This window comes from Maylandia zebra, linkage group LG1 (genome assembly GCF_041146795.1).
Source record: "Maylandia zebra isolate NMK-2024a linkage group LG1, Mzebra_GT3a, whole genome shotgun sequence".
Lineage (NCBI taxonomy): Eukaryota > Metazoa > Chordata > Actinopteri > Cichliformes > Cichlidae > Maylandia > Maylandia zebra.
Genome location: NC_135167.1, coordinates 9,784,381 through 9,797,354, shown reverse-complemented (window position 1 = coordinate 9,797,354; position 12,974 = coordinate 9,784,381). Strand labels below are relative to the sequence as shown.

General features: G+C 41.6%; 1 protein-coding gene across 7 annotated transcripts in view; it reads left to right on the top strand.

The window, feature by feature from the left end:
- Positions 1-12,974, top strand: part of chd9 (chromodomain helicase DNA binding protein 9) — a 74,127-nt gene that overhangs the window by 57,066 nt on the left and 4,087 nt on the right. For 6 of the 7 annotated variants that reach the window (XM_004539681.4, XM_014413711.4, XM_023152178.3 and 3 more), the window contains 20 exons: positions 627-812; positions 1,016-1,126; positions 1,258-1,457; positions 1,769-1,968; positions 2,066-2,225; positions 4,796-4,885; positions 5,900-6,003; positions 6,316-6,433; positions 6,571-6,628; positions 6,860-6,908; positions 7,059-7,308; positions 7,721-7,926; positions 8,349-9,221; positions 9,374-9,543; positions 9,682-9,912; positions 10,843-11,017; positions 11,598-11,746; positions 11,972-12,202; positions 12,401-12,550; positions 12,691-12,795. In XM_004539681.4, the coding sequence (XP_004539738.1) occupies positions 627-812; positions 1,016-1,126; positions 1,258-1,457; positions 1,769-1,968; positions 2,066-2,225; positions 4,796-4,885; positions 5,900-6,003; positions 6,316-6,433; positions 6,571-6,628; positions 6,860-6,908; positions 7,059-7,308; positions 7,721-7,926; positions 8,349-9,221; positions 9,374-9,543; positions 9,682-9,912; positions 10,843-11,017; positions 11,598-11,746; positions 11,972-12,202; positions 12,401-12,550; positions 12,691-12,795 (3,816 nt within the window). The remainder of the gene's footprint in view (positions 1-626; positions 813-1,015; positions 1,127-1,257; positions 1,458-1,768; positions 1,969-2,065; positions 2,226-4,795; positions 4,886-5,899; positions 6,004-6,315; positions 6,434-6,570; positions 6,629-6,859; positions 6,909-7,058; positions 7,309-7,720; positions 7,927-8,348; positions 9,222-9,373; positions 9,544-9,681; positions 9,913-10,842; positions 11,018-11,597; positions 11,747-11,971; positions 12,203-12,400; positions 12,551-12,690; positions 12,796-12,974) is intronic. The other variant, XM_076876539.1, reaches the window with a different exon arrangement.

The window sequence follows — 12,974 nt, the reverse complement described above, 5'->3', positions numbered from 1 at the left end:
CATTTCTTTCAGCTGCCATTCCAGTAACATAAAAGTTTTGACATACATACCCGGGATACTGAATTACATTAGGAGGACACTGTAGCAAATGTGAAATGACACTAAGCCAATTTTTTCTTGTCAAGCCAACAAAAAAATAAAAACTAAAACGTGAAGGTCACTCTTAAAATTTCCACTTGAAGTGTAACCGATCCTGTTAGTCTAATCTGTTTGTGAGGGAGTGTGTCAACACTGTGAGGTGTGTAGGTGGATGCTTAGCTGCAGTTTGTGTCCCCTGGGAGTTATATGAACAGTAAGGAGGATGTATTAGCAGTTTTCTACATCTGGTTTGACTGAACATATCTGCATACTAAACAAATGCCGGGGTTGGATATATAGCTGCTAATTTTGTGATTTTAATAATTCGGCACGCTTTTTGTCGCTCTATCTGTGTGCCTGCATTTAGTGTGCTATTTCTGTCAACTGGAGATTTGATCAACTCATGCATTATGTAGTGCCATTCCTCCTGTGGTTCCATTTCACACCTGAAGTCTATTTTGTAGACTTCAGGTCTATTATCATGTAATTATAACAGTGTTATAGTTTCATGACTTTAATGTGATTTTTTTTTTTTCTTTACCTTACAGGCTGTGCAGCAGCAGCTGTCCAAAAAGGCGATTGAAGATCTGTTGCGACGTGGGGCCTACGGGGCAATCATGGATGAGGAGGATGAAGGGGCCAAATTCTGTGAGGAGGACATTGACCAGATCCTGCAGCGCAGGACAAAGACCATTACCATTGAGTCTGAGGGACGAGGATCCACTTTTGCCAAGGTAAAAAACAAGAAATCTGATAAATAGAACTCGTTAAGTACAAATGATTTAACATCAGCTTTATCGCCTTTTGTGTACATGAGTGTGGAGATTGCATATCGCTGGCTATTTAAAATTCTCAACCTGTGCCCATTCCTGACTCAGGGATACGGGGAAAAACAAATATGATTATAACTTAATGTGATTCTGATGTCTGCTTTCAGGCCAGTTTTGTAGCATCTGGAAACCGTACAGACATCTCCCTGGATGACCCTAATTTCTGGGACAAGTGGGCCAAAAAGGCTGACATTGATATGGATATGGTCAATGGCAGAGTGAGTACCAGACTAAAATGGATACAATATCCACAGAAATGGATAATTGGAATGTGACATACACAGGACATCTATTCCCTTTTAACTGCATAAAAGACATAAAGTCCATGAAATTTTTTCCCCCTCTACAGAACAGCCTGGTCATTGACACTCCTCGTGTCAGAAAGCAGACAAGGCCCTTTAGTGCCACCAAGGATGAGCTAGCAGAGCTTTCAGAGGGCGAGAGTGACGGCGATGAGACCAAACCTAAGCTCAGACGAAACTACGATCGCCTGAACAGCTATGGCCGCACAGAGTGCTTCAGAGTAGAGAAGAACTTGCTTGTCTATGGGTAAGATACATTTAATAAGTTTAACCTAATACTAACTATTAAATAACATAGCTGGTATTTGGAAGGACTTACCTGAATTTTTGTCAACAAAGAGGCTCCTGAAAAATTTGTAATAGATTGAATTAAACATCCTATTATCTCCACTTGAATTTGTCCATATACATACAAACAAACAAGACCATCAGGATTATAAATTACAGCAATATGCATTTTTGCTTTAACACTAAAAAACATTATCCAAACTGTATATAGAGTCTGCTTCCATACTCAAATGAGTATTCCTAAGTGTGGCATTCCCATTCTGTTTCCAGATGGGGTCGTTGGAAGGATATCCTCAACCATGGCCGTTTTAAGAAGCAGTTGACTGAGTGGGATGTGGAGTCCATCTGCAGGGCCTTGTTGGCCTACTGCCTGGTCCATTATCGTGGAGATGACAAAATCAAAAGCTTCATGTGGGACCTCATAGCCCCTACCGAGGATGGACGCACAAAGGAGTTGCAGAATCACTTAGGTGAGTCTCAGCAATTCAAGCCGACATTTACTGACTTTATTACAATCAGTAAGTAGTAAGAATTAATTTGAACCACAACACTTTTTTATTTTGCTAGGCTTGTCTGCCCCAGTTCCTCGGGGGAGAAAGGGTAAAAAGATGAAAACCCAGTCTAGTTCTTTTGACATCCACAAGGCTGAGTGGCTCAGGAAGCACAACCCTGAGCATATGCTTCAGGACGATGGCTATAAGAAGCACCTGAAACACCACTGCAACAAGTAAGTATTCACTTATGGCACTTTTCATCCAATTTGAGTTTCATCAATTAAGACAAATAATGTTCCAAATGACCACAATATAGAGGTTCTATATTGCTATTTCAAAAGCATTATAAGATAAAAGAGAGTATGCATTTAACTGGCTTATAGTGGAGATGGGGACTAATTGTCTATTGCTGTGTTGTTTAGTCTCCCGTGCATGAGAAAGAGGTATGTGAGTGCTGATGTAAAACTTTAAGCTATTATAGAAACTGGCAGGTGGTGATTATTCTCTTTTAACAAAGATGATCTCAAGTTATTTTTCGTGTAATGAAGCCTAAGTGTATGAAAATACAGTTTGCACGTGGCTCAAATTTTAACCGCGGCATCTTCAAGCAACAATAATTAGGAAGCACTAAAACATGTATTGGAGCTGACAGTTCGCTGATTGATTAACAGACTTGACGTTGACACTAGCTGATAAGAATCTTCATGAGGCTTCAGCCCATCTAATGGCTGTCATAGATCTCTCTTATTTACAGAGGGGGGAATAGCGCTGTAAAACGCAGAGCTTGTGTCCATTGGGCTTTGGATGCAGAGCACTGAAGCTTCCATAGAAAGTTCTCCATTGTTTCCTTTTCCAGTATTGCTGAATCCAGGGATTGTCTGATATGTGACACACCGGGCAATTGGGGACATGCAGCTAGCAGGGTTTGCTGACTTGTGCGTTTTCCCTCTGAGGACCTGGAATGTGACTGGTGGGGTGGGGGTGTGCACTGGCTTCTTAACAGACCCACAAATGTAGGACACAGCTCTTGCACAGCAATGGTTGCTATAGGAAGAAGGGGTAAATTACTGTAGACTGTTTGCTAAAAGACTTGAAAAGTTTAAAGCATCAACAGGTTATGAAACTGGATCATAGTGGGTGATAACGATGTGAACATCTTGGACCTTACTGAATAAAATGCAGTAGATTTTTTTCCCCTTTTTACTGCATGCTGAATAATATAATTATGAAAATATACTTATACTATGCAGGTTTAAGAAGGCATTTTATGGTCATTGCGTGTTTTGGATGAGAATATTATCTATGATGAAGAATCTCTCTGTTACGCTGATGGTGTTTTCTATGTAGAGCCCATTGGAGATTTTTTGCATGCCACTCATGTCAGACATACTTGGGTTATTTGTTTTTGAAAGACTGTGTTTGACTGTGCTGAGATCCTCTGCAGCCTCTCTGAGTGAACCACATCTCTCACACACAAACACAAATGCAACTAACAGAGGCTTGGAAAAGGGGTGCTGACAGGCAGAGGAAGCAGCAGCTGCTCCTGGGCGGGTCCAGTCACACAGGAATATGGAGGGTGGAGGACGGAGGGAGGAGGACGTTCAGCTCTAATTTACCAGAGCCACAAGTCCAGGCCGGTCAACACAGACATCCATCACTCCTACAGATGGACAGACTCTGGAGCCCTCCGGTTGTTCATGGTCGTGTCAGTAAATGAAAGAAGGATTTTGGGCTCATTTATAACAATATTTAGCCTAGTTATACCAGAAGAAAGATGGAATGCCTGACATGATGTATTTGTGAGCAGCAGCCCACAGTTTTTTCAGTGCTCTTGATAGAAAAGCTGTGCTGAAAAGAAGCCTTGGCAGGAGAAGCAATGGATCCATATGATGATGTATGAATATAGTGGTATAAGTGATGAGAAAAAGTGGTCACAAATACAAGGAAGCAGACTAGCCTGCCAACAATGGTACTAACAGAGATGTGACCTAAAAAAATCATTTTAGGATTTTTCAAAATTCATTCATTTATTTATTTATTTTTGTCCTTGAAACCTGAGAGCCAAAATTGGCCAACAGGCATCATGATGTGTTCTTACAGAATGACTAGACCGTAGGTCTTCGTCACCAAGAAAATCTCAAGGCTTGCTAGACGCTACAGCTCTGGTACACCAGCACATCGGTTCCCAGCACTTCACTGTCTGCGCTCAAAGCCTGCTGCCTGTAATGTGCGATCATGCATCACAGAGCTAATGTCTCCCCTGTGAGTCAGCCTCCTCTCTACCTTGTCAGCCTCGACTTCCCAGCCTTCATCTACTGCCAGTACAACCACATGACAACTGGAGAGAGACGCTTGTCTGTTCATTCAGTCCTCAGAGCCGAGCTGTGGATGTGCTCATGACTCCCTTGTGACGTCTATACAATAATGTCACTCTAAGTGATACAATAATTCATAGTTAATTGATCAGGGTTGGCACATATGCCGGTCTCTTCAGAAGAGTTGGGTAGAGTCTCCTGCTCCGTCAAAGGCCAGTACAGTGGAGTATTTATAGCTGTACTTTGCTCTTAGTACACTTAAAGATGAGAGATTATAGGCATAAATTGATGAATGTGACTAAATGTATAAGTGAAAATGAAATGAGTATACAATACAGTCTGTAGTCTGACCACACAGTTAATTGCATTCTGCCCAACAAATTGGTGAGTCTGTGTGCGTATGTCTGTGTATTGTGTATTACTTCTGCTTGCTCAGCAGGGCTGAGTGGTCAGGGCTTTGTTCTGACCAGTGGGTTTTCTCTGTGCAGGGTGCTGCTCAGGGTCAGAATGCTCTACTACCTGAAACAAGAGGTGATAGGAAGCCAGGCCCAGAAGGTGCTAGATGGCGTGGACTCCAGGTGAGCTTGACTTTTACCTAGTCTGATGTCAACTTGGGTTGTTTGCACTGAGAATTAAAACCGTTTATCACTAAGATGAGTTTTTCCTGCAACTCTTATTGCTTGGGTCTCCATTAGAATTTATTTTTGGCAAAGACTATACTATACTCTTCTTAGGACATAACTCATCTGTTTATACTTAGCAGTAGACAGCTTTTAAACCTTTATGCAGCATTTTTATAATTGTACACTACTCGCAATCTCACTGTACAGAAAAGACCAATGCTTCCTCTGCCTTAATACAACAGTAAATGCCTTGATAGAGATGTTAAATGACAACTCTGGTTAAAGGGTTAAAGGCGTTGCCACAGACTTCTCTCCTGGAGTGGTGTCATTAGCCTATGGTATCAACCTGTTGAGGGAACAAATGATCAGCCAAATTCATTAGAAGGTTGCAGAGCTCCACCTGCTGGTGAAAGACGGGACTTATTTATTTTCTGCTCAAGAACAAGATGGTTCAACTACAGTGCTTTTGCATCTTTGACGTGGCCAGATTCAACACTAAATTCACTATAGCAACCTTATTTGTATTTAAGGTATAATGCCACATTGTGATCTTTTCAAAAACATGCCAACTGCCATGAACATGAAATGACTATTTACATTTTACAAATAGCTTTGTATGGATTAACAATAAAAGACGTTTGTATTGAAGCAAATAGATGTATAAGGGTTTTGTTTTTTGTTTTTTTTTAAGTTGTTTAATCAAAAAATATATATATATATTTTTATGCTAAATTGTTTATTTCAAACAGTACATTTGTATTTCTGAGCAGAAAATCATTATATCAAATAAAGCTCTTAACGACCAAAAAAAAAAAAAAAGTTGTTTAATCAAATCCAGCTGCTTTTTAAAAATGCATCAAGAAGTATCTTTTGAAAAACGGTCACAACTATCAGCAAGTATATTGAAATGTATAAACATCACTCCCCATAATACCCGTCTAAAGCTGTGCGTCTTCTTGTCCTCTACAGTGAAGTAAAGATCTGGGTTCCAGAGCCTGACAATTCAGAGCTTCCAGCACTGTGGTGGGATGCAATCTCTGACAAGTGTCTTCTGCTGGGTGTCTTTAAGCATGGTAACACAGTTTTTCTACTAATGTGACTTGCTTGTTTGTTTGTTTGTTTTAAAACTTCAGTACAAAAAATGTAATTCTGGATTTTAAGTTCCAACTAAAAGTTAGCTTTTAAGTTAAGCTTTTTCCGTGATGATAGTGGTGAGTTTGGTGAAAAGGAAAAGTCAGCATTTGTTATTTAAAGTACCATCAGTGGAAACCTGCTAAAATATTTTTCGTTGGTGGGAAATGAACCAGCTTGTCTACTTCATATCTGTTTCCATGCATTATCCTTAACTAATTTTGGTGTTTACTTATCCTCCTGTGCTTTCCCAGGTTATGAGAAGTACAACACTATTCGTGGAGACCCTACCCTGTGTTTCCTAGAGCGTGTGGGAAAACCAGATGAGAAGGCCATCGCTGCTGAACAGAGAAACAATGATTTCATGGATGGGTGAGTACACGACACCCACCTGAACTGTTAAAATACTTTGTCTTTTACTTTAATTTGATTAGGCTGGTCCAGATATCTTTTAATCTGTCATCTGCAAAAAAAACCCAACAAGACACAAACTTTCTCTATGTGGATAGGGATGTGGATGATCCAGAATACAAGCCTGCTCCAGCACTGTTAAAGGACGACATGGAGGTAAGGTCACAAGACTCAAAGGTGAATGTTGCTATTTGATATTTATTCCCCAAAATGTTATTCTGTTCATGTGGATGTAGCGTTTTTCTGTTCAGCTGAACAGAATCAACTTTTTAGGATTTCCTTACCTGGATGATTGAGCATGCATCAAGATATTTGATACTTAATTTGACTTGTTGGGGTTGTCAGTTCTCCAGTAATCTTCTTTAAACATATATTCTTCTCATTCAGGACGACGCCTCTTCTCCTGGAGACTTGGTTATCACTGACAGTGCTGGAGGTAAGTATTAGATGCTTGTAATTCACAGCAAATTATCATGATTACAAGCACAGGCCTCCCACGGGCAGGAGAAATCTAGAGATTTCAAGTGGTAAATTCAATAAAAATATTAGAAATAATGCCACTCTTTTTGCTGTTTATTTAATTCAGATCCTGTTCCAGTGACAGAAAGTGAAAGTGCCTACTGGCCCTCCCCCTCAGTGCTGACAGCCAGGCTGAGACGTCTGATAACAGCTTCTCAGCGCTACACCAAGAGCCGCCAGATCCTACACATCCACCAGACTCAGTCTCAGTCCTCCCAGCAGACTATGGTGCTGTCTGCTCCACTTTGCCCGCTACCCCCCACTCTCAACGACACCCTCAACCCCAAGATGGCTGCCAAGATTGAACGGCAACAAAGGTTAGAACACAGATTATATCAGTGATGGCTGAAAAAGAAGCAATTCAATATTCATATGCTCTCGTAAAAGCAGAATATTATGTGTCAGGGTTGGGCAGTGTGGGAACCCATTACCCAATCTGCTGACATAGCCTCCCAGAGCAACAGGCAATTTTCTAGGATTTCAAATGGGCCAATGGATATTCATTTTCAGTTTTAAAAATAGTAAAAATAGTAAATACAAATCAAGATTGTTAACGATAGCCATCAGTCTTCTGATGCACTTTTTCAAATTCTATTCTTAGTATCGCAGTTTCAAACATGACTGGTCAATAGTATGCCAACCAGACATCAGAAATCTTTTTTTTTTTTTTTTTAAGAGAGAGCGTATGTTTAACTAATAGAATTTAAATTTATTTTCCACTTTCAACAGATGGACCAGACGAGAAGAGGCTGACTTTTATCGCGTTGTCTCTACTTTTGGTGTCGTTTTTGACCCAAACCTCGGGCGGTTTGATTGGACCAAGTTCAGGGCTATGGCTCGGCTGCACAAGAAGACTGATGAGAGCCTGCAGAAATACCTTTGTGCTTTTACTGCCATGTGCCGACGTGTGTGTCGCCTGCCACCTAAAGAGGGAGGTCAGATGCTCATTTTCTTATTTGCAGACATGTATGCAGATCACAATGTCATATATTATGGTCCAGTCACACCTATATCTGAAGGGAAGATCCTTCAGATTATTTTCAACAGTTAGTGTCTCTAAGCCATTTGATCTCATCAAGAAAATCCATTTAGTTGGATAACTTAACGTGAAAACAGTGCTTCATGTAGTATGTGGCTCACTCAATCCTGACTCCAAGGTTCTGTTTTGGAGGATGGTCTGTAACACCTTAGTAAACAAGCTGGCTCAGCAGTTCTGAGGTAGACGACTGACTGATAAGGTTAATCATTTGTGGAAAGATAAACACTGTGACATTGAAGCTCCAGACAAAAACAAGTCTGAGAGTTTCCTGTTGAGAATTTTTTTTTTTCTCAAACCTGCTTGTTCATTTTGTTCCAGACTCTGCAGTGGACCCTTCTCTAAACATCCAGCCCATTACAGAAGAGCGAGCATCTCGTACCCTGTACAGAATAGAGCTGCTTCGGCAGGTGAGGGAACAAGTCCTTCGACATCAATTATTGTACGAGCGTCTGCCACTGTGTCAGATGAGCTCTGACTTACCTGTTTGGTGGGAGGCTGGTAGTCATGACCGTGACCTGCTAATTGGTGCTGCAAAGCATGGTGTAAGTCGCACTGATTACCACATTCTGAGAGACCCTGAACTCAGCTTCATGGCTGCCCAACGCAACTACAGTCAAACAAAAGCTGCACAGCAGCAATCACGTACATCCACACCGCTCTTACACCCTCAGTACCAAGCTACCACTTCAGTGTTGACAGGCTCTCCACTGCCTCCACCCACTCAAAGAGACGCAGACCTATGTGGGGTCACGCCCAAAGTGGAACCAATTTCAGAGGGTGAGGAGAGCAAGGAAAGACAGGGAGCAAGTTGGACCCCGACTCAAGCACCAGCTACTCCCACAGGTCTGGAAGAGAAGCCTGTTTCAGTAACCAGGGACAATGAAAGGCAGATGGTGGCAGCACGAACGAAACCCCTCACACCCAACTCCTCAGAGAGGAAACCGAAGAAGACCAAGAGGGGCCGCAAGGAAGCCAGGCATGGCACAGAGTCCGACTCAGATGGCTCCTCCTCAAGTTCGACGTCACGCTCTTCTTCCTCTTCATCGTCATCCTCATCTTCCTCATCACATTCAGGGTCCAGCTCCTCCTCTTCTTCTTCATCTTGCTCTTCTGGCTCTTCATCATCATCATCCTCCTCCTCATCTTCTTCTGATGACAGTGAAAGTGAGGGAGAGGAAGGAAAAAAGAAGGGTGAGTACTTTCTTATGCAAGTTCCAGAAAACTTAAAGCAAGTAATGTTTTGTTAGGAGTGCTGACAGTGAGCTTTTCTAGGTTCAAATAAATGCATTTTCTCTGTTTCATTCTTTGTGGATCTCAAATGTCTTTTTGCCGATTTTTCTCAGTCCCCACTGTTACAAGTGTAAAGGGATTTGATGAGGACAGTGTGGCATCTCTCAGCGCTACGCAGGATGAAACACAAGACACCCATGTAGCTGAGAATGGCATCTCCAACAACTCTTCACACCCTTTCCAGGGTGGAGGGTACATGCTGGCTGCATCATACTGGCCAAAGGTGATTAACTATGCATATGTGCGGTTTGCATAATTTGCTGATGATGTAATGCTAAAAACACATTAATATGTCCACTTACAGTGTGGTCAGGTGCTGTGGGGAAATCGCACTAAAATTCTGTGGCTCTTGCTTTTTAAGGATCGCGTGATTATTAACCGCCTGGACAGCATTTGCCAGGCAGTGCTTAAAGGCAAATGGCCGGGAACACGTCGGGTCTATGAGCCTGGAGGCGCTGTGGCCTCCTTCTACACCACCAAGCTGCTGGACAATGCCAACAGCATGTGCGAGGACCCCTCTGCTTCACCACAGGGGTCAAAGGTGACCAAGCATGTTGCAGAAAACAAGGAGTTCTCAGTAAAACTCAACGATGTATGTTGATTTCTCCCTTCCTCCCCTCCTCCCTCCGCTTCGCCCTAATCCTAGGACCCTACCACTTCCTGCTGCCATGACCGGTGTTAGTTGCCGTGTTCAGCATGTTTCTCTGGTTTTCTTCCTGCTTTCCTTTGGGTATGATTAGTGGTTTTGACTGCCTGGCAGGAGGAGAGATTAATTTAATAGCAGCCTTCCTCTCTTTTCCCACACACTCAATTTGAATTGGGCTCTTGGGCTGTGATTACATGAGCACAAATCAGTCAGTCATGAGAATATAATAAGGTTCAGTCTGAAGCCTCTCTAGACTGAAGGGGGTCTTGCTAATAATCAGATTGAAATGGAGACCTCTGCTGTGGGTGTTCTCTGATATGCTCCTAAGCAATGTGGCCATTAACATGGCAGGCTTCAGATTTGCTTGTATTCATCTTTCCTTTTATGCTGTTTTTTGATGGGGATCATTTTCCAAATTTATGGTTTTTACCATCACAGATCATTAAACACCAGAAGCTTGTTACCTTCAATATTAAGATATTATATGCTGACAGCAGCTATTGCTTTGGCATGGCTTTCAACTCCAGTCTGAAAAAGCTTTACCCACTGCTTTGCTAAGCACTACCCACTGTGTGTCCATGTGTCCCAGTATTACTAACCAGAAAATATCTGAACAAGATTTGTTTTTATTTTGTGAGAAACTTTTTACAAGATGAATTAACAAAGATCTCAAGTAAGCATTTCCATTAAGAGAGAGCAATGAGAACAGCAGTCCTAGTCATCCTTAAATCACAAGACAAAAAGAATGTGATCATTCAGGAAAGTCTCAGACAGACTCAACAAATAAAGTCTAAAGCTTTTCTTTGTTTATAAATCTGTACATTTCCCCGACAGTCATTTTCCTAGACTTGTCTTACACTGTTGTCTGTATAACAGGAGGGAGGTCTGAAGTTGACCTTCCAGAAACAGGGTCTACCTCTGAAGAGGGCCCTGGAGTCTGAGGAAGGTCCCCAGGCCCAGCAGCAGTACCTGGCTCGGCTTCATGAGCTCCAGAGTGCCTCAGATACAGGACTTGCTGACATCACCAAACCTCAGTCCAGCTTCCAGACGGGTATGTTTCTTTAAAAATAATCTTCCTCAACAGATTTGGCGTATGAATACGCAAATCTCTAGGCAACAGGAAAGACTTTAGGCAGCAGAAGTTCTCTGTTTGTAGTCCAAGTAGTGTTGACCATTCATATTTGAGTAGGCTTTAGTTGTGTGCAGTTAAACAGTTGGTGTTATCCAAAAAGGGAATACATTGCACTATAGAAATGTATTGCCTGATGATGTGTGCTGTCTAAAATATATCTGAATGTAAATAGAGCAAAGATCTGAGCATCTGTTCGTGCACAGTGTGCTGAAATGGACAATGCTGTTTTTCTTTAGCACCACAAGATGGTAGCAAAGGATCAGAGAAAAACAGTCTGGACTGTTGCATTGGCTTTGCGTACTCAATACAGACATTTTCTTTATTAAATATCTTAATTCTGTAAGAAAATCATCTGGTCTGTTCATAATATTCTTAAATGTAAGAAAAAGTCAAAGTCCTGACACCAAAATATGAATGTGGCTCCAATTTAAGAAAAGATTTAGAGTTAGCCCTTTTTCTGACACAGTAGTTCACTGCTAACAGGCTGTTTCTCCTCCAGTTCCTACAGGTCTTACTGGTCAGATGAGGCCAAATGGAGTAATAGATGGCCAGCCAGTGGTTAAAAGGAGGAGAGGGAGGAGGAAGAACGTTGAGGGAATGGACCTGCTCTTCATGAACAAGAGTAGAGTCCCAACAGTTCCCGATCAGGTAAGCAGTTGTTCTGTTAGCTGAGCATACTTCTTAGTAAGTATGTTATGCTAGAAATCAGAAAACAATCACAAATGGCAGTTTCCTGATTTTTTTTATTTTATTTTTGGAACCAATTATATTTGTTAAAAGTGCTCTTCTGATTTTTTTTTTTTTTTTTTTTAATGGCTGTTCTGCAAAGTACCAAAGTATACAGTATATAATGACATGCTCATATGCTTTCAGGTACCTCCAGGGTGGGGGGGTATTGGCCAGGTGGGCATGACTCCAGGCCCTGCATCAAGCTACAGTCAGAACCCCAGTCAGGTCCCTGCAGACACTGAGAGCAGGGTCCCGGTTATCAACCTGAAAGATGGCACCCGGCTGGCTGGGGATGATGCCCCCAGGAGGAAAGAACTGGAGCAGTGGCTAAAAGAAAACCCTGGCTTTGTGGCAGACACAGGAGCTTTTATCTGTGTAAGTGTTCCAAGGGCTTCAAATTCTTCTTGTCTGTTGAAAAGAGACAATTCCTGATTAACTAAAATAATAGATATTTAGAAACATTATTTTATTTAGTACATATTTAATTAAAAAAACAGAGGAACCAGTATGAGCAGAAAACTTCTTGTAGTTAGACATTCTATATAACTAACTGTCGTTACATTTCATGTTTAGGGGGTAAATAAGATGCAAATGCAGTTCCACTTCCAGGATGGCCGGCCAAAGCAGAAAAGGCACCGCTGTAGAAACCCCAACAAGATTGATGTGAACAGCTTGACGGGAGAAGAAAGGGTCCAGATCATCAACAGGAGAAACGCACGCAAGGTGTGTTGGTGGTGTTTAAGTCATAACCAGCCATACAAATACAAAGATGGCTTTTAATTTGTTAATAATCATTTTGACAGTGTGTACATTATAACAGTGATGTGCACTTGGGTTTATGTTGTCTGTATTCTTTCTTGAAGATTGGTGGAGCCTTTGCTCCTCCGCTGAAGGACCTATGCCGATTCCTTCAGGAAAACCCAGAGTATGGAGTCCCGCCTGAATGGGCCGATGTTGTTAAACAGTCGGTAAGTTACAGAGTAACACTTCCCTCACATATTATAAAATTTATACCTTATAAAATTTAAACAGGCGTAAGTTCTACTGTCATGAAGGTTTTAACCTGTTTCTGATCATTTTAGAGACGGCAGTTTGGTGCCATCAAAATGGTTTTTAAATTCACCCCATTCATGTTATTGAGTGCAGA